Raw genomic sequence first — 21,878 nt, 5'->3', positions numbered from 1 at the left:
GGTTTGTGCAAGAATGGGCCTTCCTTCCCCTGGCTGCCAGCACTACCTTTGCTCTGGACTGGAGTCGCCTTTCTGCTTTTGCTCCGGCTCAGAGCCGCCTTTCCATCTTCCCACGCTGCCAAGAGGCCCGGAATGGCTGGGGCACCTGTATCATCCCCATGGCGACGATGCAGGGCCCCGCCCCCAGCTGCCCGGTGCCTGTGTATGCAAATTAACCCACCATCTTTGTTCGGTTAATTTGCATACTCACTCCTGATTGGCTGGTGGGTGTCCCGAAGGTACGGTCAATTTGCATCTTTCTTTTATTAGTGTAGTTACTTACAATTGTTTCAGTCATTCACATAAGCTGTCATTGTTCACAAGTGTTCACATTGGGACACAAAGATGATAAAACAGGGATGCCTTTCCTTAAGGTGCTTAGAGCCTAGTTTAGGAGATAATTTGTTCACCCATTCATTCATTCATTCATTCCACAAGTATTTATGCCGTATTTTATTTTTTTACTAGAGGCCTGGTGCATGAAAATTCATGCACTGGGGGGGGGGGGGGTGGTCCCTCAGCCTGGCCTGCCCCCCTGTCCCCTCTCCCAGTCTGGGAGCCCTCAGAGGTGGGAGATGATGCCCCATCACACCTCTGCTGCTACCACTGCTGGCAGCGCAAGCCTCGGCCAGTCCTGGTTACCTGAGGCTCGGGCGGCCCTGGGCAGCTGGGCAGCTGCCATCCGAGGCTTGCATGCTCCTCGGGCTGGTCCTGGGCAGCTGGGCAGCTGACATCTGAGGCTTGCCTGTGCCTTGGGCTGGCCCTGGGTGGCTGGGGGTCTAAGGAGACTGGGGAACTCCAGAGGCAGGCACGCCCCCTTGCTGTGCACCTGCTGCTCCAGCGGGGGCTGAGGGGACTGGGCGCCACCATCTTGTGGCTGTGGGCACCACCATCTTTGAGGGAGTGGCAGTCAATTAGCATATTCTCTCCTTATTGGCTGTGGGCGCCACCATCTTTGAGGGCGGGGCAGTCAATTAGTATATTCCCTCCTTATTGGCTGTGGGCACCACCATCTTTGAGAGCAGGGCAATTAGCATATCCCTTATTGGCTGTGATTGCCGCCATCTTTGCGCAGGTGTGAGGCTCAATTAGCATATTCCCTCTTTATTAGATAGGATATTTTTATTGACCAAAGAGGAAGGGAGAGGGAGAGAGATAGAAACATCAATGATGAGAGAGCATCATTGATTGGTTGCCTCCTGCATGACCCCACTGGGGACTGAGCACACAACCCAGGCATGTGCCCTGACTGAAAATCGAATCATGACTTCCTCCTGGTTCATAGGTTGATGCTCAACCTCTGAGCCATGCCGGCTGGGCACACCTACAATGTGCCAGGTGCTCCTTTAGGCACTGGGAATATAGCAACGAACAGAACAAGTCCCTGTTCTCAAAGAGCAAGGAAGGAGAGAAGCTAGGCAAGCTGACATATAGAAATATGTGAAGTGGTCAGTACTATGAAGAAAAATGAGACAGCATATGAGAATATAGAGTGCTATTTAGGTGGGTGCTCAGGGAAGAGAGGAGGCAAGTCATGTGCCTACCTGAAGGAAGAGTATTTTAGACAAAAGAACCAGCAAGTGTAAAGGTCCAGGGGCAGAAGTGTGTTTGGAGGGTCCAGGGAACCTGGAGCAAAGTGACTGAGGCGGAGAATGGCGAGGGGTGAGGTTAGAGAGGAGAGCGGCCACATCACAAGGACTGTGGAGGCCATGGTAAGGGTTTGGGCTTTTAACCCGAGTTGAGAGCCGATGGAGGGTTTTGAACAGAGGAGTAACATAACCAGACTTTTGTGTTGAGAACAGGCTGAGGGTGGACAAGAGTAAAAGCAGGAAAGAAGATGTGGAAGGAACCGGAAGAAGTGTATGAGATAACGGTGACTTGTTCCCAAGGGTTGGTGGTGAAAGCAAAGAGCAGCAGTTGGGCAGCTTTTGAAGGAATCACGTCAGGGCTCGCTGATGGGTTGGATGTGGGGTACGAGAGAAAATGGAAATCAAGGAGGTAGCAGGTACAAAGGTCCAGGAGGGAATTCAGCAAATTGAGGGCACAACAGGGCTTGTGCACCTGTGCACTCAGTACCTGATTTCTTCAATGCCTGGAGGAGGATGGAAAAGACTGAAGAGAAGGAAGGCCTGAGGAGGTAGAAAAACTCAAAAGCAGCACTCACGTTTGTCCAGTGAGCCAGCAAGATCCTCAAGGTTCTAGATTTGATCACATAGGCCAGTGGTCGGCAAACTGCGGCTCTTGAGCCACATGCGGCTCGCAAGCCGCGGTTTGCCGCTCTGTTGACTAATGAGTTTGCCGACCACTGCGTAAGGCATTACCCTTACCCAGAAGTTTTGACTTCAGGTTAAAGACATTAGTACATTATTAAAATGTTTTTTAAGTGTTTTTTCCTAAGGCAGTGGTCGGCAAACTCATTAGTCAACAGAGCAGCAAACCGCAGCTCGCGAGCCGCATGTGGCTCAAGAGCCGCAGTTTGCCGACCACTGACATAGGCGCTACATGAGCCCTGAAGGCTTATGAGTGACATGACAGGAAGGAATCTGGTCTGCTGGCCCCTTCTCTAATCTAGTGTCGTGTGCTGGAAGGGGGAAGCTGGAGGCCATGGCCATCAGGAAGTGGTGATTTAGGTCTGAACTATTCTGCTGGAATTGATTATACACAGGGAAGAAGGATGACAAGTGATCTTGTGAAGAAAAAAATGTCCAGTTTGATGGCAAATAAACATGGGGTGAGGGAAAGGATTGTCAGCTTATTTGGACCCCTCAAATCTGTGAACAGTGTTGGTGACACAGCAGTCTTGGCCAGACTGCCTTTTGTGGACTCAGGTGGAGTGAGGAAGCCAGTTTGGGAGTACCTTCAGTAGTGGGGTGACAGTGCATCATGTGCTGGGAGAAGAGGCACCAGGGCCTGGTCTGCCCTACGCACAGAAGGTTCAGCAACTCCTCCCTCTGATTTCCCCTCCCAGCAGGCCCCAAGGCCTCAGGCCATAGTGTCAGGTCTTCAAGTTCTCCTGTTCATTCAGACCTCCAGTCTAGAGTCCAACTCTAGGCCTGTTGTAAGGCCCAAATCAGACGGCTCTAGTGAAGAACTATGGAGCCCAGGATCTTCTCGTGTAAAGCTGGTGGCTATAGTGGCTGTAAACTCAGTGTCCCTTTGGGGGGCTGACCCTGACCCTAATCCTGGGTAGAAGGTACAGAGCCAGGCTGCAAACCCGCAGTGCTCAGACTGCTCCCCTGACAACCTGTGGGTGGGGGGGAGGAAAGGGGCCCAGGGATGTCGGCGGGAAGAAAACCCAAGTGCCCTCCTCGCAAGTTACATCTCGGTCATCTCCGTGACCCCTGCGACCTTATCCTCCAAACAAATCAGATCCGGATTCCTTTTTCAATAAAACTTTATTTTAAATCCTTAGTGAAGATTTAAAAAGAAAATATAAAGTGCTTGGCTTTAGGGTTGGGGGAAGAGGAAATGGTCTCCCTGAATTCACACCATTTAGACTTTCCCAGTTCAGTTCCTCAGAGATAAAAGAGGGTATATCTCAAAAATTAAAACAAACAAACAAAAAACGGCTAAAAACCAGCCAGGCACCATGAGTAGCTGAAGGACGGAACCATCACAGACAACCACTAAAATTCTCACCGAGGGAGGCAGGTCCACAGTGTGGAGAATGAGTCTCTTTCAGAGAAAATAGGAAGAACAGAGCAGAGGGGAGGAAGGTAGGTTTTCCAGGCTCTGCACCAGGGTCAGAGCGGCTGTCTGGTCCTCTGGACACTCTGCCAGTAAATGCCGAGCAAAGGCCTGCTCCATCTGTGCCAGAAGAGGTGGGAAGAGGGCATCATGAACACAGCAGAGCGGCCACTACCCCTGCCCACCCCAGGGCCCTTCTCCTGGACCTCCTCACCTACACAGGCAGCTATTCTCACCCTGCCCTGGACTCACCTGAACTGAGATAAGACTCTGTGGGGTGTGGCTGGGGTCAGGGTCCTCCTCCAAGAAATTCAGTGTCACCTGGAACTTGGGTGGGGGGCCCAGACCCCGGAAGTACCTCTCCAAGTCTGAAAGAGAGAAGGCCAAGAGTTGGAAGAATAAAAAGAGAATGGAGAGGACCATAGGCAGGGAGGGAGGGAACAGGGAGGAATCCATAATGGAGAAAGAGAGGTGGCAATGGGGCCACTTGGAGATGAGGCCAGAACAGGAGCTACAGGAGAAATGCTAGGAACTAAGTGGCAGTCACCCATGTGCAGATAGGAAAAAGTACTCCTTCCTCCAGTAGGAAGTACTTAGCGGTAGCTGACTCTGCACAACCTGACACGTTCGCTGCCGAGCTTAGGGTCCTCTCAGCAGCAGCCCTGGCTGCTCACACACCTTGGTTGTCTGCTCATACTAGCTTGCCTGTGCCAGGGCACCCATGGCCCAGGAAACACTCATGCTCTGTGTCCCTGTGCTCCTGGCCCCACTTCCAAGGCCAGATTTAGAGTTGAATGGAGGCAGGAAATGGAATTCCAAGTGTGGATGGGAAAGGGGCAATTTGAAGGGATGCCTGGAGTGTGGTAGGACCAGGTGTTTGCTGCTGAGGAACATGAGGCCCAGAGAGGAAACCAGGCAATTTGAGGGGATGCCTGGAGTGTGGTAGTGACACGTGTCAGCTCTCCTGAACGTGTGGGCGTGTGTGCCGGTGTGTGTGTGTAGGAGAGGGCCGCACGGCGCACCTTCCCACAATTACTGTGTGCGTCATGTGACGGTGCTCTCTGAGCTGTGATGCTCTTGTGCTGGGCTCCGCCCGAGCCTCTTCTCCCGCAGCATGGACGACGGAAGGAAGGCTGCCAGGCAGCTGCCCCGGCTGAGCACGGGGCCTCACAGGATGTGCACCCAGCAAGTGCAGGGGGCCACCCGTGGACTGTGATGGTGGATCTGCTGGAGGAAGTGCAAGGGGGAGGACTCATGGGGGGAGGTCAGGAGCTGGGCTGCAGCAACCTCACCTCTGCAGAAGTGGGCGGTTTTGAAGAGCTCCACACACTTGTTGCTGGGCAGCATATGTGGGCCTGGACCAGGTGGGAACAGGGGCGCGCTGTAGGAGATGCGGATGGGGCAAAGGCGCTGAACAAAGAGGCCTCTGGAGTTGCTAGCCACCAGGACACCTCTCTCGAGCTGGCTCAGCAGGCGTTGGGTGGGTCCTTGCGGGCCGGGCTTGGGAAATACCACTTGCTCCATGCTGCACTGGGAGCTGGAGGGCTCAGCCACGAGGCGGCAGTCCAGGCTCTGCACCTGGGCCTCACCCACCACGTGCCCATTGTAGATGAAGGTGAGCATCAGGGAGTAGTCTGTGGACAGAGAGCGACCTGCTGCACCAAGTGCCTCTCCCCAAGGGCGCATCCACCTGGTCAGCAGAGGCTCTGGGGAATCAGAGGGGCTCCTGCAAACCCAATGTCCTCGTTTTGCTGCTGAGGAACGTGAGGCCCAGACAGGAAACCAGGCCAGGGCTGGGGAGGGCAAGGCAGGCTGTGCAGTGGGAACAGCAGGTACACCTTCTGGGTTTAGAGAAGGCACCGTCACTCCTCATCCTCATGGCCCTTAGCCTCACCAGCAAGGGGCCTCCTGTCAGACCTTCCTGTCACGTGGGAGAGTAGCCAAATAATCAGATTCCCACTGGGGCCTCAAGGCTTAATGCTCAGGGTCTTACAGTTTACAAGAAAGTCCCAGAGATTTGGTCTTTCTACAGAAATCAATGTCTCAAAAAGTGGATTTCCAGGGATAGGGGGTATTTCTGAGAAGCAAGCTGTTTTGGAGTCTGTAGCTGGCCAGGTACACTGCCTAGAAGCCAGTGCCTCTGTCTGGGTAAGGTGAGGCCAAGTCGCTGCAAGCCTGACATTAGATAATGCACGTATAGCCACAGGAAGGTGACCTGTGGCGACAGTGAGCAGGGATAGTTAGACGTGCTAAGTACCTGAGTCTGGAGGGGGCAGAAGCTCCAGAGACACCAGATCTCCTTGGAAAGGGGCCTCATTTGTGCCTGCACCTGGAAGGGAGAAGAGGCACTCATTTCAGAGTGGGACTGGAGTCCCAGGGCCAGAGGGTGTGGCATGGGGGAGGAGGAGAGGCACGGAGGTGGTACCTTCCTGAGGCTCAGGACTGTTGCTGTTGCTGCTGCTGCTGCTGCACCCAGAGTCTGAATGGCCTGCTGCTCCATTGGCCTCCACCTTCTCCTGCAAACATGGCATCTACGGTTGGCCCCCGTTCCCCCCAGGTGTTGTCCTGCCCTCAGGCCCACCCAGTTCCCTCCCCCAGCTCTTACGTTTTTGAGGGGGTCCTGAAGCAAGGCAGGACTGAGTATACAGTTCTTTGCGGTGCCCTCATCCTCCTCCCTCTCAGGGGACACCGAGCTGTGGTGTCTCTTTGAGGGTGATTTCTGTGGTGCTGATGAAGCTGTGAAATGTTGTTGAGGGGGAGAGAGAGGTCAGAGCCTTAAGTGGGGACAGAGGGTAGGGGAGAGCTAGGAGGCAGTGAAAGGATGGGCAAGACTGGGCAGGGGAACCAGGTTACCAGAGTGGCAGCTCTCTGAGGATAGGGACAAGGTAGAACTGGGACTGAGGGGCCTGGAGGGAGTCCCACCACGCTCCCAGGAGCTCATCTCCATCCTTCCGCCCTACGCTGCTTGTTCTAGGGGACACTCACCAGGGAGGGTTCCCGGTGGCAGCAGCCGATACACCTTGTAGGGCTCAGCCCCATCCCTATGGCTATTCTCAGGAACCTCCTCAAATTCAGGGCTCTTGTTGAGAGCACAGCGCAGACGAGTCTTCCAGATAGCGGGGCCTTCTGTGTCTCCCTCCTTGTACTTTCCCTTAAATATTGCCCAGGCCTAGGAAACAGACAAAGTGCAAAGAGGCAGCATGTTACAGACCGCAGCTAACACGCCACCAGGGCCAGCGTCATGGATGTGCGGCCTGAGCAGCTGCACAGGAAGGCCTGTGCCGGTTTATGCTCCGTTGTTGCCACTTGGAATTCCTTAGTAATTTTTGCATTTTCATCTTGCACTGGGCTCTGACAGTCACGTAGCTGGTTCAATCCTCTACTCTCCCCTCTATCTGACACTCAGGCAGGCACAGCCCTTGGGCATCAGTGTCCACTCCATCCCTCACTTGGAGGCCCATTCACCTTGAAGAAGGCAGCATCCTGGTCCTCCCGGAAGTCCTGCTTGCCAGCATGCTTCCAGGGAATCCGGAACATGGTCTTAGCTTCATCTTCCCAGCACACCCCTGGGAACTGTCCGCTCTCCACTTGCTCCACCACCCAGTTCCGGAGCTTTCGGGTGCAGCGTGCCCGGCCTGATGCCATCCTGGGAATAAGAGCAGCGGCAGCATCAGTAGAATCAACCAACCGTTTGGGAGGAAACATAGGCTGAAGTCTTGGCCATTTGGGTTGTATTCTGGCAAGGGCCCCCAAAGAGCCCATCCATCTTTTTCTCTAGCTCAAAATACTCTGAGGTCAAATAGTTTTGTTTCTGCCATTACTGGCAATTACCAAAAATTATGCCTTTTTTTTTTTTTTTAACACCCCAAGCTGTGACTCTGGAAGGAAACCTTAGGTACTGGTCTTAATTTTAAGACTTTTCAGGAATCTGCCCTGGCTGGGTAGCTCGGTTGGTTAGAGCCTAGTCATTATACACGAAAGTTGCAGGTTCAGTCCTTGTCAGAACACAATCAATCAACCAATGAATGCACAAACAAGTTGAACAACAAACCGATGTTTCTCTCCTTTCCTCTTTCTCTAAAACCAATACATTTTTTAAAAAGCACTTTTCGGGAATCTACTGTTTGGAAGAGAGAATTTCCTTGGTGTTCTGTTCCTGGTGAGAGGCTCATTCTAGATCCCTAAACCTTTGCAGAGGCAGTATCTGCTTCAGAGATACCTCACCAACTCTCTTCACCCACCATCCTCACCTGTACTATGACCCCACCCCACCCCATTGCTTGCCTGGTGGGGCAGGGAGCAGGGGGCAGGGGGCGGAGCCAGAGCACAAGTAGGCAGGGCCAGAGGCAAGAAAACAAACGGAGCCAAGCGCCCTGGACCAACAGCCTCCTTCCCTGAACCCAGCAGCAGGTCCTCTGGGCCTTCGCCTGTAGAGCTTGGGACACAGACCCTGATCAGGTCAGTCTCTCACTCAGGCCAACCTCCTGCTTCCTGGCTCACAGGCCTTTAGTCTACCCCTCAGTCTAGCAGAGGGGGACCCCATCCTCCTCTAATGTGGCTGGGCCTTCCAGCTATATACCCAGGCTACCACCAATTCTTGGTTGATCTTACCTGAGCGGCTGTGCAGGCTGTCCCAGGGCTCAACTGACCTCAGCTCAGCTCCAGGCTAGGAAGCTTCCTGGTAACTCCGCCCTGTTTCTACAGTCCCCTCCCTAAGTTTCAGTTCTCCTCCTGGGAGGTCCGTTTCCCTGAAATCACGTGGCCTGAGTTGCAGGGCAATGAGTGGCCACCAGGGGGAGCAGCGTCTAAAGATCTCGGATGCAGGAAGAGCCATCAGAGCGCAGGCTCATTCTCCTTCCTCCCTCAGCTACTCCTTGCTTCTGTCCATTTCTGTGACACTGCCGCTTCCCCAGGGAGGTCGCGGTGTGCTGGTCTGTCCCCAGGGCGTCTGTCCCCAGGGCGTCTAGATAGCTCTGCACCACCTAAGCATCTATGTTCCCTGACGGTGCCTGCTTAGTACCTATTAGGTGATCTCAAGTATCAGCTGAATTTAATGAAAGGAAGAGAAGCAGGGATGGAGGCAATCAGCCCAGGCCAAGTGGCTGGACAGGGAGGACCTCCCTTTGTCAGCCGTGGTATCAATTCCTTTCTGGTCCTGGGTCCAGGGAAGATCAAGCGGTGGGCTGTAGGGGCCCTTTCAGCAAAGCTCTGTTCACCCCCCTTTTTCCCTGGTGCCCCCAGGTAGTGGGGTCAGGAAGAAGGACCACCAAGAAGCCTGGGCAAGGAGATGCCTCTTTATTGGTGCTGGAGCTGTTCCTGAGGGCGTGGGACCCTCATCAGGACCCCCGCCCTCAGCTACTTCCTCCTGCGGGGTATACTCTGTCCCAAGGGTATCTCTTCCATCAGCTTCTGCAGAGAGAGACAGAAGATGATGATGATGATGATGATAATCACGGAGGCCTGGAGCGGACACAGACTGGACAGGGGACTTTCAGAGCATAGGGTCAGAGGTGAGGCTGTGGGGGAAGCTTCACCTGTAACAAGCGGGCGTGGTAGGCAGGGGCATCCTCCCCAGCCAGTGGCTGTGGGCGCACATGCAGGTAGCGCTCGACAGCTGTCTCCAGCTCCTCCACCTCATACAGCGTGGCTGGGTCCAGTGAGTGGGCATTGATGAGGCTTACAAGATACTCTTTGTAGTGTGCCCTGAGGAGATTAGAGGGTGGAATATTTGTTCTTGTTTGGCTAATGTTAACTGTGTGTGCCCAGCACCTTATGGGACACTGGCATACTTGGATGAATAAGACTGACAACCTTCACCTGTGTATGCATGCCAACCTGAGCACATTGCTTGCTGCTACCCATCCAGGCCCTTGTCCAGAGAGCCCCTCCCTCTTACTCCTTGCAGGACCTATTGCTCCCAGAGACCCACTTCATTGCCTGGGCACACCCTCAGTGCTCCCCAACATCATGCTCCCAGCCTGGCACTTACTGGCAGAGGCCCGCATAGCCAGCTGGCGTCTCCTTGCCACAAGCTTCGTCCCGGAGCCCATTAGGAACCTCCTTCTGCTCCATCACTCGGCAGCCACCTATGGGTAAGGGCAGAAAAAGATCCTTTGTTGGGAAAAGGCCACTGACAACCAAGCCTTAGGAGAACTTGGATGGAAGCAAGGGAGGCAGCCTTCAGGGAGGGGCTGGGGGGACAGAAGCCCCTGCTCAAACAGCGGTGGTGGGGGGAGGGGTACTTAGAGATGCCATCACGGCAGACCAGCTCTGATACAGAAGCAGGGACCTTGTTGCCCTGCTTTTATCCAAGCTGCCTTTTAGCCTATAATCACACACTCCCTGAGACAGTTCTTTTGTGATTTAGCTCTTGCATAGTTAACTTATTCTGTGAAGGTCTTCCTCTGTGTAGATGGTAAGAAGTAGGGTATATTAGAACCACATGTAACATCTTTCTTTTTTTTTTTTTTAAATATATTTTATTGATTTTTTACAGAGAGGAAGAGAGAGGGATAGAGAGTTAGAAACATCAATGAGATAGAGACATCGATCAGCTGCCTCCTGCACAACCCCCACTGGGGATGTGCCCGCAACCAAGGTACATGCCCTTGACCGGAATCGAACCTGGGACCTTTCAGTCCGCAGGCCGACGCTCTATCCACTGAGCCAAACTGGTTTCGGCCACATGTAACATCTTTCTGATGCCCTCATGGAACCTAAGACAGTGTAACCAGCAAGTCTCAGTAAGTACCCATTGAACTAATGAATCATTAACCTTTGGGAATGGGAGAAGAAAGTTAGTATCAAGGTGCTTTAATGTGGCCTCATGTAAAATAGCCGAGCTGGAAAGTGAATATCACCCCGTTTTACAGAGGAAGAATCAAGGCTCAGGGAGGTTAACTCGCCAATGGGCACAAAGTCAGCACAGGATGAGTCTTCAGCTCAGAAGCTGAAGCTTCCCCTTTACGCACTGCCCAGTGTGCGCCCAGCCACCCTCTCCCCTTCTGCAAGGCTTGTCCCGACACTCACCTCCGGGGACTGCCCGGGCCCCCGCTGGGGGCTCTGTGTTGAACATGACCTTATTGTCCTGAGAAGGAACAGATGGAGGGTGTTAGGTTATCCTTGATGCCAGCCCACTGGATCCTAGGCCCTGCCCCCTCTCCTGGGCAACCTGCAAACCCTGCCCGGTTGGCCACCCCTCACCTGTAGCAGCTTCTGGAGCCGGAGAGCACTCCAGTCCCGCAGGTAGAAGAGGCAGTCTCGGGGATGGTGTCCGTGCAGGGACTTTTTCACTCTGCAGTTAGGGTCTGGACATTTCTGGTGGAAACCCAGATAGGAGAGGGGAAGTTGGAGACTGGGGTCCTGGCCTCTCAGGAACCCCTGCAGAAGGGGTGTAGGGGTGGGGGTAGATGGAGACACTGGAGGGTCTGGAGCAAGCAGAGGGGAAAGGGGACAGAGAGAGGTAATTTACACCCACCAGCCTCCTCTTCTCTTCCCCTGGGCTGCTCCTCAGTGGCCTCTACCCCTCATACCCATTGGCAGCCCCCTACCCTTTTATCCCTTCCATCCCCATTCTCTAGGCTCACATTCTTGGCGTAAAAGGTATTGTAGCATCCACTGCAGAACTGATGGCGGCACTGGGTGCAGTGAAAGTGCATGCAGCCTCCTCGGGCCAGTGCATACGAGAACTTGCACTTGGGGCAGTCTGCAAGGGACAGCAGGTCAGGGCTAGGGCTGCCACTGATCCTCAAGGCTTTCAGGAAAAGAGCCACTGGCAACGATAGGTTACTGGGCACATAGGGCTAGTGGGGCAGCCTTACCAATGCCATTTTCCTGAAGGTACATCGCCAGGCCCTGGGCCTGGTATTCCGGGTCATTGTTGCGTTTCCAGTTCTGGAAATCCTCACAGCTCCGGCCCCGGTGCTGCTCCTCCCACTGCGAGAAGGAAACCAAGAGTCACTTGGGAGCTCCTAGGCCCTTCTTGCTGGCCCTTCTACTCATATCGTGTCCGGGCTTCGTTTATGGCACTGCCATTCACCATTTGCTCTAATCCCAAACTGAGGGGCCAGCCTTGGTGCTTTCATGTCCTCCTACCACCAGATTCACCAGCAAGTCTTGTTTCCAACACCCAAGCCGAGCTAACATTGTAACCATGTCTATTCACAACCCTGGCCTTTCTCTTCATCCCTACTGTGACCATCTTCCTCTGGGCCAGGTCCGGTCTTGCCTCAATTACTTGCCTCGGTTACCAGTTTCTCTGCCTCCACTCAAGACTTCCCTATGGTTCATCTTCAACCTTGTAGTCAAAATGCCTTTGAAAGTCTAAGTCAGGCAGCCCTAGCTGGTTTGGCTCAGTGGATAGAGCCTTAGCTTGTGAACTGAAGGGTCCCGGGTTCAATTCAGGTTAAGGGCACATGCCTGGGTTGCGGGCTTGATCCCCAGTGAGGGGCAAGCAGGAGGCAGCCTATCAATGATTTTTTTCTCTCTCTCATCATTGATGTTTCTCTCTCTCTCTCCCTCTCTGAAATCAATAAAAATACACTAAAAAAAGAGAAATCAATAAAATATTCTAAAGACCGTCTCTAAACTCTTCAAAAAGAAAAAAGAAAAAAAAAAGACAGTGTAAGTCAGGCAGCTTCAACAGAATTAGGAGTGTCCTAGTTTTGAGGTTTGATGGTAGGATCTCAAGGTTTTTTGTTTTGTTTTAAATTATTTATTAATTGATTTTAGAGAGAGAGGAAGGAAGAGAGAAACACTGATTTGTTGTTCTACTTAGTTATGCACTCATTGGCTGACTCTTGCATGTGCCCTGACCAGGGATCGAACCCACAACCTTGGCGTATCAGGATAACACTCCAATCAACCAACCGAGCTATGCAGTCAGAGCTCAGGGGCTTATTTTATTGTGTCTCATAATATCGATGCAATTTTTTGGTATCAAATATTAGTTTTTAAAAGGTAAGTGAACTCGTATCACCCCTTGCTTGGCCTTAGGATGAAAAGCAAATTCCTTCCTCACTTGGCCCCAGGCCTCTCCTGACCTGGCAGCTAGCTCCTCTCCGACTGCCTGCCACTCTCACCCCTGCTCTTGAGGCTCCAAGCACACACTTTCTTCTGACTTTGGCCTTCCCATGTGTTGTTCTTTTTGTCTCAAATAATCTTTGCATAGTTGAATTCCTCTTAATTTTCAGGCCTGAGCTTAAATTACACCATTTTAGAGTAGACTTAACCTCTCTATCCTAAGTAGGTCCATTCCATTATTCCTAATCTCAGATTCCTGTTTGTTTTCTTCAGAGAACTTATGCCCTTGTATAATTATGCTCTTTCTCCCTCCTTCATTTTTTTTTTTAAATGTTTTATTGATTTTTTACAGAGAGGAAGGGAGAGGGACAGAGAGTTAGAAACATCGATGAGAGAGAAACATCGATCAGCTGCCTTCTGCGCACCCCCCACTGGGGACGTGCCCACAACCAAGGTACATGCCCCTGACCGGAATCGAACCTGGGACCTCTCAGTCCGCAGGCCGACGCTCTATCCACTGAGCCATCCGGTTTCGGCTCCCTCCTTCATTTTCTTTCCTTCCCTCCCTCACTGCCACCCTTCCTCCTTTACCTTACCTTTCACCCCTCCTCCCTCCTTCATCTTTCCTCCCCTTTCATCCTTCTTCCCCCCTCAGGCTGCTTCTTCTATCTCCCTCATCCTTCCTTCTCTCACCCTTCCTCCCTCCTAGTCTGTAAGCACTCTGAGCCCAGAGCTCATGTCTGTTCTGTTCTCCAGGATCCCCCGAGTCTAACAGAGTACCTCCAGCAGTTCAGCAAGTATTTCTGGAAGGATGGATGTGCCTCACCTGGCGCTTACAGCGTACACAGAAGGTCTGGCGACACTGGGGACACGTTGCCTCCAGCTGCTCACGCTCGTATATGAAGCCAAAGGAGCACTGTGGGTGCAAGAGCATAAAGCTATCCGAGGCCTGGCTTGGCACCACCCCTGACCCTCCAGTCAGCTCGGCTGGGCAGGCCACTTGCCTGGGCACACCACAGGAACTTGGGGTCCCGCATGAGCACAGCCTCCGTCAGCTTCTTATGGAACAGGGCATAGGCATCCGGCTCCAGGCTCTCTCGAAGCTGGGGACAGAGTGCAGAAGTGGTGGGTGGGCAGGGTTCCTATTCAGAGCCCAGGGCACCCCGAGTCCCAGAATCTGCAGTACCTGGATGTCAAGAGTAGAGAAGTAGCTGAGCAACTGTGTGTCATCGGAAAGGTCCGGGCGGCCACAGGCAGGGCACACCATGTCGGTGATGTGCTTCTCCTTCAAGGCGATGGTGAAGTGCTGACGGAAGCAGTCAGGACAGATGGTGCATTCACAAGAAGTCAGAGCCTGCATCTAGAGGGTGAGCGGGGAGAGAAAGGGGTCAGAAGCCACAGCTGCCAGCCTGGGGAAGGGGAAGTAGCCAGGTGTTCACTGAGAAACCACTAGTTAACAACTGGGCAGGGGTAGCAACCTCATATGCCAACAAGTGCCAGGCAGGCAACCTAAATGTCTGAAGACTGTCAGGTGGAGGAAAACAGACAATGGTAAACCTAAGGTAAATTAACCAACGTCTTCTAAAGGCAGTCACATCAATTAAAAGCTGACACATATGCCCAGCCAGTGTGACTCAAGTTGGTTGAGCATCGTCCCATGCACAAAGAGGTTGCTGGTTCAATTCCAGGTCAGGGCATATGCCCGGGTTTGGAGTCTAATTCCCAGTGTGGGCATGCAGAAGGCAGTCGATCGATGTTTCTCTCTCATTGATGTTTCTATTTCTCTCTCCCTCTCCCTTCCTTTATCTCTAAGTCAATAAAAACATTAAAAAGCCCTAGCCCTAGCTGGTTTGTCTCAGTGGATAGAGTGTCGGCCCACGGACTGAAAGGCCCCAGTTTTGATTCCAGTTAAGGGCATTTACCTCAGTTGCAGGCTTGGTCCCCAGCCCTGGGTCAGGGTGCTGCAGGAGGCAACCAATAGATGTCTCTCTCTCTCACGTCGATGTTTCTCTCTGTCTCTCCCCGTCCCTTCCATTCTCCCTAAAAATTCGATGGGAAAAATATCCTCGGGTGATAATTAACAAAAACATTTTAAAAAAAGCTAACACACAAATAATCTTGAAATGACAAAATGACTGAGATGGAGAACAGACTAGTGATTGCCAGGTGACAGGAGAAAGGGAAGAAGTTGTATATATACAACTACTAAAGGGCAGCATGAGGGAGTTTCTTTGTGGTGATGGAACAGCCTGTACCTTGAATTGTGGTGGTGGTGGTGGTTACATGAATCTCTACATGGGTTAAAATAGCATAGAACCACATCCTCACATACATCCATGGAAAAAACTAACTAGGTCTGCAGTCTAGCTAACAATGTATACATGTCTATTTCTTGGACTTCATCTTGTACTATAATTATACCAGAAGTCATCATGGGGGTGAGTGAAGAGCACAGAGAACTCTGTACTATGTTTATAACTTCCTGTGAATCTATAATTATTTTATATATACACTATTATTTTAAAATAGAGTAAAATCAAAACAAAAAATATACCGAGTGAGCCTAACTAAATTGGACTGTATTTAGCTAAAGAACTGCCAGTTTTCACCTAAAATAAGTGGAGGCTCAGAGACGAGAAGGGGCCTTTTTCTACAAAATGGATTTTTTTTTTAAGTTACTCCTGTTAATTTATTTTATTACTAGTGGCCTGGTGCACGGATTTGTGCACATTGAAAGGAAATTAATTAGAAGAAATATTTTAATATCACTATTCGCCCTTTCTCTATAATAGAAGTGTCAAACAAATTCACGATCAACAATGACAGATCAAAACACACGTGTGCAATTGGCGCCAGTGAGAGCGTTATATGTATTACGCATGTGCAAGTCAACTTAGCCTTTTATAGATATAGAATAAATTTGCTTAATTAGACATGCTTTCTGATTTAGCTAAACTTTTTCCAGTCCAGTGAAGCACCCCAACTTCTCTTTCAGGTAATTGTCAGCAACACAGCAGTAAATATCAACACAAAGCAGATTATTATTGTAGATCACGTAGGGAGAACAAAGGGTAAAATATTTAACTGCATCAGTGTTTGACTATATTCTGCACAGTGAGACAACCTAAAGTCATTTTCAAGGTCCACCATTTCTTACTTTCCAGTCCGGCCAAGTTTCTAAACTTTGTAATCTCCATTTTCCGGTTAATGAAAATAAAATAGGATTCCACCGAATCTCCTATCTGCCTACTCCAGGACTTCTGTGAGAATCAAATGAGATGAGGCATGGGAAAATGCTTCACAGACATTTGGTTACAGTGAGAAATGTTTCCACCTGGCTTAAAGCAGGTCATGTTCCTGGGCTGAAGAAACTGCAAGGAGGCTAGTCATCGCTAGGAAGAGGAAGCCGTCCCTAGGGAGAAGCCGGGCATTGCTACATGACGTCATTACCGGATGGACACTTAGCATGTTAGCCTTTTATATATATATATATATATATATATATTTATATATATATAATTGTTTTTTTAATCCTCACCCAAGGATATTTTTTCCATTGATTTCTAGAGACAGTGGAAGGGAGAAAAGACGGAGGGACAGAGGGAGAGGGAGAAGATAGAGGGAAAGAAAAGAAGAGAGAGAGGGGGAAAGAGAAAGAGAGGGCGAGAGAGAGAGGGAGAGAGAGAAACATCAACGTGAGGGACACACTGATTGGTTGTCTCCCACAAATGCCTCCAGTAGGGAACCTGTAACTGAGGTACAAGGTACAAGGTCTGTGCCTTTGACTGGTATGTGCCCTTGACCTGACTGGGAATCAAACCTGTGACCCCTAGGTTTGTAGGCCGATGTGCTAACCACTGAGAAAAACAGGCCAGGGCCAAAATGGATATTTGATGATGATATCAAAGAATTACTGTTAACTTTTTGGATGTGACATGGTATTTGTGGCTATGTTTTCAAAGCATTTTATATTTTAGAGATACATACTGAAGTATTAGAAGATGAACCATATGATGCCTGAGATTTGCTTCAAAATAATCCTCTGTGTGTGGAGATGAAATAAATATTGGCCATACATTTATAATTGCTGAAGCCTAGTGATGAATATATGGTGGAGAGTGGAGAAGAAAATCTGTGATACAATTTTCTCTACCATTGTATGTTTGAAATTTTCCATAATAGAACATTAAAAAATGGGGGTTGGAGAGGCAGCCTATTTTTGCCCTCCCCTTCCCAGAAGCTTTCAGGGGCTCATGGGCAACTGCAGAGCAAAAGACGATCAGAGACAGGCTGGAGCAGAGTGGGGGGTCTAAAGGGAATAAGAGTCATTCTGAGGCCAGGTTCAGTGTGACAGGCTTACCCGGTTGCGGGGCAGGGTCCAACCACACACAGCACATTCTTGGGCAAGCAAGCGACGCAGAAAGGCCCGATCTTGGCTCTGCCTCACAGCTTCTACCACATCCCCTAATTCATAGTTCCTGGGTGTCTCCTGCAGCAGCGCCAGCGCCAGCTCTGCCCGGCCCCAGCTGGGGAGTGTGTAGACTGCCAAAAGTCGTCTGACCAGGCTCTGCAATATGATTCAGGTGGAGAGGGAAGAAGTGGCTGTCAGACCCAAGGCTCCTACCCTCCAGCCTTCCCTCTCCCCCTCCATGTGTCTCTTCACCTCCTCCCAGCACCTGCTTATCTGAACTGTCCCATGAAGGGGTGGGCTCCGGGCCACTGTCCCAGAGGCGCTGATGGAAGGGCTCTAAGCGTTGACGCTGTAGCTCAGTCAGGGCCCGAGTCACATCACCCCCGTGTTGGAACAATGCTTGAAGAGACCCCTCCTCAGGCCCAAAGCCCAGGGATCGGAGCTCCTGCACCTGAGAGTTGGGAGTGGAGAGGAGGAATAAAGAGGGAAAAAGCAAGCAAAGGAGAGAATATGAGAGGCTCTGACCCACAACCTTCAACCCTATCCCACTTCCAGCACGGCTGGTACCTTCCTGCGCCGGACTCTCACACACTCTTCCACAGCTTCATCAAGGTTGCCATGACGATCCAGCCAGGCTTTCTGGGCCTCCTGACAGGAAAAGGCACCTAGCCCAGGGTCCTGTTGTCCAGCCAGTTCAGCCACCATCTCCAGCACGTAGGGCAGCTCTGAGCGCAGCCACTGCAAGGGCACCTCGGTGCCAGAGTACTGCAGAGCTGAGAAGACCTCCTCTGGACAGGCGCCTGCGGCTTCTCCTTCCTGAGGCACAGTCCACCCAGACAGAGGGTCATCAGGAAGGTGCCCTCCATCCACCCTCAGACAGCACCAAAGCGCGGACAGTGGTTGAGCTCAGACTATGATCATGTGAGCGGAGCTAAGCATGACACCTGTCATCTGGGAAGTGTTCAATAACAAGTAGCTGTGGCTAACAATCACCAGATTTATAAGAATTCATATTATATGACTGCAGCCTCTCCTTCCCCCACCAGCTCAGCCCCACCTCATCCCAGGCCCAAATCCTCACCCGGATCTTGATCACCAGCTGACGACCTTCCTCCCGCATCTTGTCTTGGCGCTGCTTCTCAGGGTCCCCACAGGAACTGGGCAGAGGGGCACTGAGGCGGCGTAGAGGCTCTGGATTGGGGAGTTGCTCTTCCAAAGAGCTGGCATTGGGCTGGGAGGCATGCTTTGCTGGGATGGGGCTGCTGGTCCGGTGACACATAGCACACACCCAGCCAGGGCCCGAATTGCAGAAGGTACAGTGAGTACAGTACCAGGTTGCAGTCTGGGCAGAGGAGAGCAAAGTGTCTCTCTGCTGGGAAGGCAGAAAGAATTATCCCATTGAAAGTTGGCTGAGGCTCAAGATGGAAATGTAGGGAGCGGGTTGGAAGACAAGGGGAAACTGATGGAAAACCGGGGATGAAGGGGTAGAGAATGGCTTATGGTAACAGGTGCAAATGAAGAGCTTGGAAAGCCAGGAACAGGTTACCTGAAGGGGCTGCAGGCAAATGCCACCATCCTGAGACTCCACCACCAAGCTCGGAGGCTGAGCCAGCCGAGGTCGCTCACACATGGCACACAGCACAGCCGCCGCCTCATTCTCAAAGGTGCAGCTCTGGCAGGCCCAGTGACCCCGTGCAAGTTCAGGTTCTAGGCCTCCAGCTCCTTGGGGACCTTCGATCTCCAGCCCCAACCCCTTACAGCCTCTGGGCCGATCACAGGCCTCACAGAGCACTGCCCAAGGTTTATTTAGCATGGAACAGGTGGCACAGTGCCAGGACAGACGGGCACTTGCAGGATCAGGGGACGAAAGAGTGTTGTCTCCGAGGGCCAGCAAGGAGGTTAGCTGGGGCAGTGGTGGAACTGAGGCAGGTAAGCTGCAATGGAAAAAGCAGACACGGCCTGCTGAGGAGGGGGGTCCCCTGGTGCTTGGGTCCCCCACCCTGGGCATCCCTTATTCCCTGCATGATGATACATGGCTCTCGCCTTTGCACATTTTGTTCGATCTGGAACACTCCCATACCCAGAGCCTATTAAACATTTAAATGACAGCTTAAAGTTTACATCTTGCTGATAGAGATCCCTAACATAGGGCATGACCCATTCTAGGTGCTTAAAATACTGTCAGCTGATTGAGCTGATCTTCAGACTGGGTTGCACCCTCCTATTACTTATTTGCACACCACGATAATCTATCTTGTTGTGACTGCCACTTGCTTAATATGTATGTCTGTGATCTCCCGGAGGGCAATTACTAGCTACTTGCCCTCTATAAAACAGTCTTTAGCACAGAATATGGTACGTAGGAAATCCTCAAATAATTGTAAGTTCTCTCAATTTCACTCCCTCTCAGAAGAGAAGGCCTCTCACCTAGGGGTCAAGTGGGCAGCGTGAGGGGCCCAGGTCTGGCGGAGGTGATGGGCACGGGATGGGTGCCCATGGAACAGGCGATCACAAGCTGGGCACAAGGCCTGTTTACAGGCTGAGCAGTGCAGTGTGCCTGGGGCAGAACCACAGAGGAAGCAAGGACCAGGATTGGAGCCTGGAAAACAGGAGAGAAAGAATAGAACATCTTTCTGAAAAAGGCCAGGTTACATCTGAATGTGCTTTGGAGGGGGGACCAGTCACAGACTACTTTTCAACATATCTGGACTTAAGGAAACCATTTTAATCTCTTTTTAAAAAAAGAAAGATAACCAAGAAGGTAGACAGAAAAGGGCTCCAAATTTCCATCAATACGGTCTACTACCCCTGCCCCTCCCAAGATAGGACCAATAATACCTGGGGCAGAGGGTGTGATGAGGGGGCCAGGAGCAATCTCTCTCAGTAGGGGGGCAAACTCTGAGAGCTGTAGCATCTGAGGAAAAAGGGCAGGGAGTGGGCAAGGGTTTGGAGAGTCCCCAACCCCTGTCCACTTGGTTCACCAGGCCCCAGAGCCCCATTCCTGCCTTCCTTGCATCATCTTCAGCCTGGTCGTTCAGCAGCTGCTCCAGTGCGTGCTGTCTTGGATGGGTATTCTGTACACAAGAAAAGAAGAGTTCCCACCTACAGCCCTAGAACAAGGCCCTCCCTCTGAGACCTGGTCCCCCAACATTCACACCAAGAACCGTAAGGGGAGCTCCCACATTGCTGAGGGGACTATGCCCAGGGCTTAGTAGCTTGGGAATCCCTAGGCTGGCTTTGGAGTCAGGCAGATCCTCCCAGCCCTGGTGCTTAAACCCTCAGGACCAGAGACACCTCACCTGTAACAGCAGACTGAGCTCAGTCCGAAGTAACAGCACTTCCAGTGTGACGGTGGCAACTTGGTGCTCATCTGGATCTTCTTGCCCCTCAGGGAAGCTCAACCCATCCGGCTGCTCCTTTGTGTAGCCATACAATCGCAGAACATCCCGGCCCCCCTGCCACACATTCACCATCAGTCAACACCCAGCAGGCCCTCTTCCCAACAGGGGTGCACCCCTTCCCATTCTGCTCAGGCCCTTTCTAGCCACCCCCCCCCCCCGCCCCCGGAACCCAAGCCAAATTCCCTTCTCCTATAAGGGACTCCAGGGGCTTCACCTGCACAGCATCCACCGTACTTCGAAAGACCGGGTTATTAAACTTGACCCCGCGCCAGTACCGTGGTCTCTGGGGGCTGAGGAGGTTGCGGCCATATTTCTCTAGGATGTTCAGGGCCGTGGAAAGGGTGCTGAGGTAGGTTTGGGGCTGAGAGCAGTCACAGAGCAGAGAGCTGTGAGCGTCTAGCTCGGGCTCAGATTCTCTGTCCCCCTCCCCGGCGGTGCCCGGCCTCACCTCTCCGTGAGCATTGCAGCGGATCAGGCGTGCGGCGTCCAGCTGCTGGTAGCGGGCGGAGGGCGGCAGAGAGGTGACCAGGAGCGGCCAGAGCTGCTCCACGGAAAACGCCTGCCCGGAATCCTTCCTTAAGGCGCTAGCCAGCTCCTCGCGGGCAGCCAGGAAGGCCCGCTCCTCCTCCTCGCCCGGCATCCCGAGACGGCAGTCGGTCCCAGCCCCGCGGCCCGCCTGGACCCGCACGGGCTGCGCGTGGCCCGAGCGCCGCCCCTCCGGCCTGATGTCCGCGCAGCCTTCCCGGGTCACTCAGGCCACGGTCACTCTAGGGCCCCCGGCCCCCAGCCAGGAGTAGTCGGGAACAGGAAGCACTAGAATAGAGGGCGGGACTGTCACCAGTTTCAGAGGAAGAGGCGGTGGTTAAGGTTAGGAGAGGGCGGGGTCATGAAACGATGGGGCGTGGCCAACACGGGAGACTTGCTCCTAGCCAATGAGGAGGGTAAATGGTCTCTGGCTCCTCCCCTAGGGCGTCTCTACTTCTAACCCCGCGCCGGCGTTATTCCCCGCCTTCCTCCAGGCTGGCCCGCCCCTTTCCGGACAGCCGAAGGAGCGGGGGTACCTCATTTCCCTCCAAGCCTTCCTCCCTACCCGGACCAGCAGGCCTGGCTCCGGTCTCCACGGGGGAAGTCCCTCTCTGCGCCTGGGCCGGGCTCCAGCGAGTCTCCTCCAGTCGGTGCTGAAGGCAGGGAGCCCCACGCCTGCTCCCCTTCATAGCCTGCTAGCGTGCCCCAGGTCCAGGCCCTCCCTCCTACTTCTTCCAAAGCTCTGATGCCTGTCCGGTCTCTTCTCACAGTCGCGCCTTCTAGGGGCAGCCCCA

General features: G+C 52.4%; 2 protein-coding genes across 4 annotated transcripts; both read right to left on the bottom strand.

Moving 5' to 3' along the window:
- Nucleotides 1-3,421: 3,421 nt before the first annotated feature.
- Nucleotides 3,422-8,732, bottom strand: IRF9 (interferon regulatory factor 9). The gene is made up of 9 exons (XM_008158461.3): nucleotides 8,338-8,732; nucleotides 7,192-7,372; nucleotides 6,712-6,895; nucleotides 6,332-6,462; nucleotides 6,152-6,242; nucleotides 5,984-6,055; nucleotides 5,019-5,360; nucleotides 3,979-4,094; nucleotides 3,422-3,846 (listed from the first exon to the last, which is right to left on the bottom strand). The coding sequence occupies exons 2-9, from the start codon at nucleotides 7,369-7,371 to the stop codon at nucleotides 3,718-3,720; spliced, it is 1,245 nt and encodes a 414-aa protein (XP_008156683.2). The 5' UTR covers nucleotide 7,372; nucleotides 8,338-8,732; the 3' UTR covers nucleotides 3,422-3,717.
- A 274-nt stretch (nucleotides 8,733-9,006) lies between these two features.
- On the bottom strand, nucleotides 9,007-21,712 carry RNF31 (ring finger protein 31). Of its 3 annotated transcripts, none has more exons than XM_054716468.1 (22): nucleotides 21,650-21,712; nucleotides 21,008-21,372; nucleotides 20,774-20,920; nucleotides 20,458-20,613; nucleotides 20,164-20,232; nucleotides 19,997-20,072; nucleotides 19,586-19,757; nucleotides 18,705-19,092; nucleotides 18,240-18,530; nucleotides 17,726-17,974; nucleotides 17,424-17,609; nucleotides 17,108-17,314; nucleotides 13,934-14,107; nucleotides 13,752-13,850; nucleotides 13,574-13,663; nucleotides 11,547-11,661; nucleotides 11,313-11,431; nucleotides 10,930-11,043; nucleotides 10,756-10,813; nucleotides 9,716-9,812; nucleotides 9,261-9,429; nucleotides 9,007-9,135 (listed from the first exon to the last, which is right to left on the bottom strand). In XM_054716468.1, the coding sequence occupies exons 2-22, from the start codon at nucleotides 21,197-21,199 to the stop codon at nucleotides 9,082-9,084; spliced, it is 3,222 nt and encodes a 1,073-aa protein (XP_054572443.1). In that variant the 5' UTR covers nucleotides 21,200-21,372; nucleotides 21,650-21,712; the 3' UTR covers nucleotides 9,007-9,081. The 3 variants fall into 3 exon arrangements, with proteins under 3 accessions (XP_054572443.1, XP_054572444.1, XP_054572445.1); XM_054716469.1 differs by having other exon boundaries at nucleotides 18,240-18,527; XM_054716470.1 differs by having other exon boundaries at nucleotides 18,240-18,500.
- Nucleotides 21,713-21,878: the final 166 nt, after the last annotated feature.

The sequence above is a fragment of the Eptesicus fuscus genome, chromosome 5 (genome assembly GCF_027574615.1).
Source record: "Eptesicus fuscus isolate TK198812 chromosome 5, DD_ASM_mEF_20220401, whole genome shotgun sequence".
NCBI lineage: Eukaryota > Metazoa > Chordata > Mammalia > Chiroptera > Vespertilionidae > Eptesicus > Eptesicus fuscus.
This window is presented reverse-complemented; position numbering and strand designations above follow the sequence as displayed.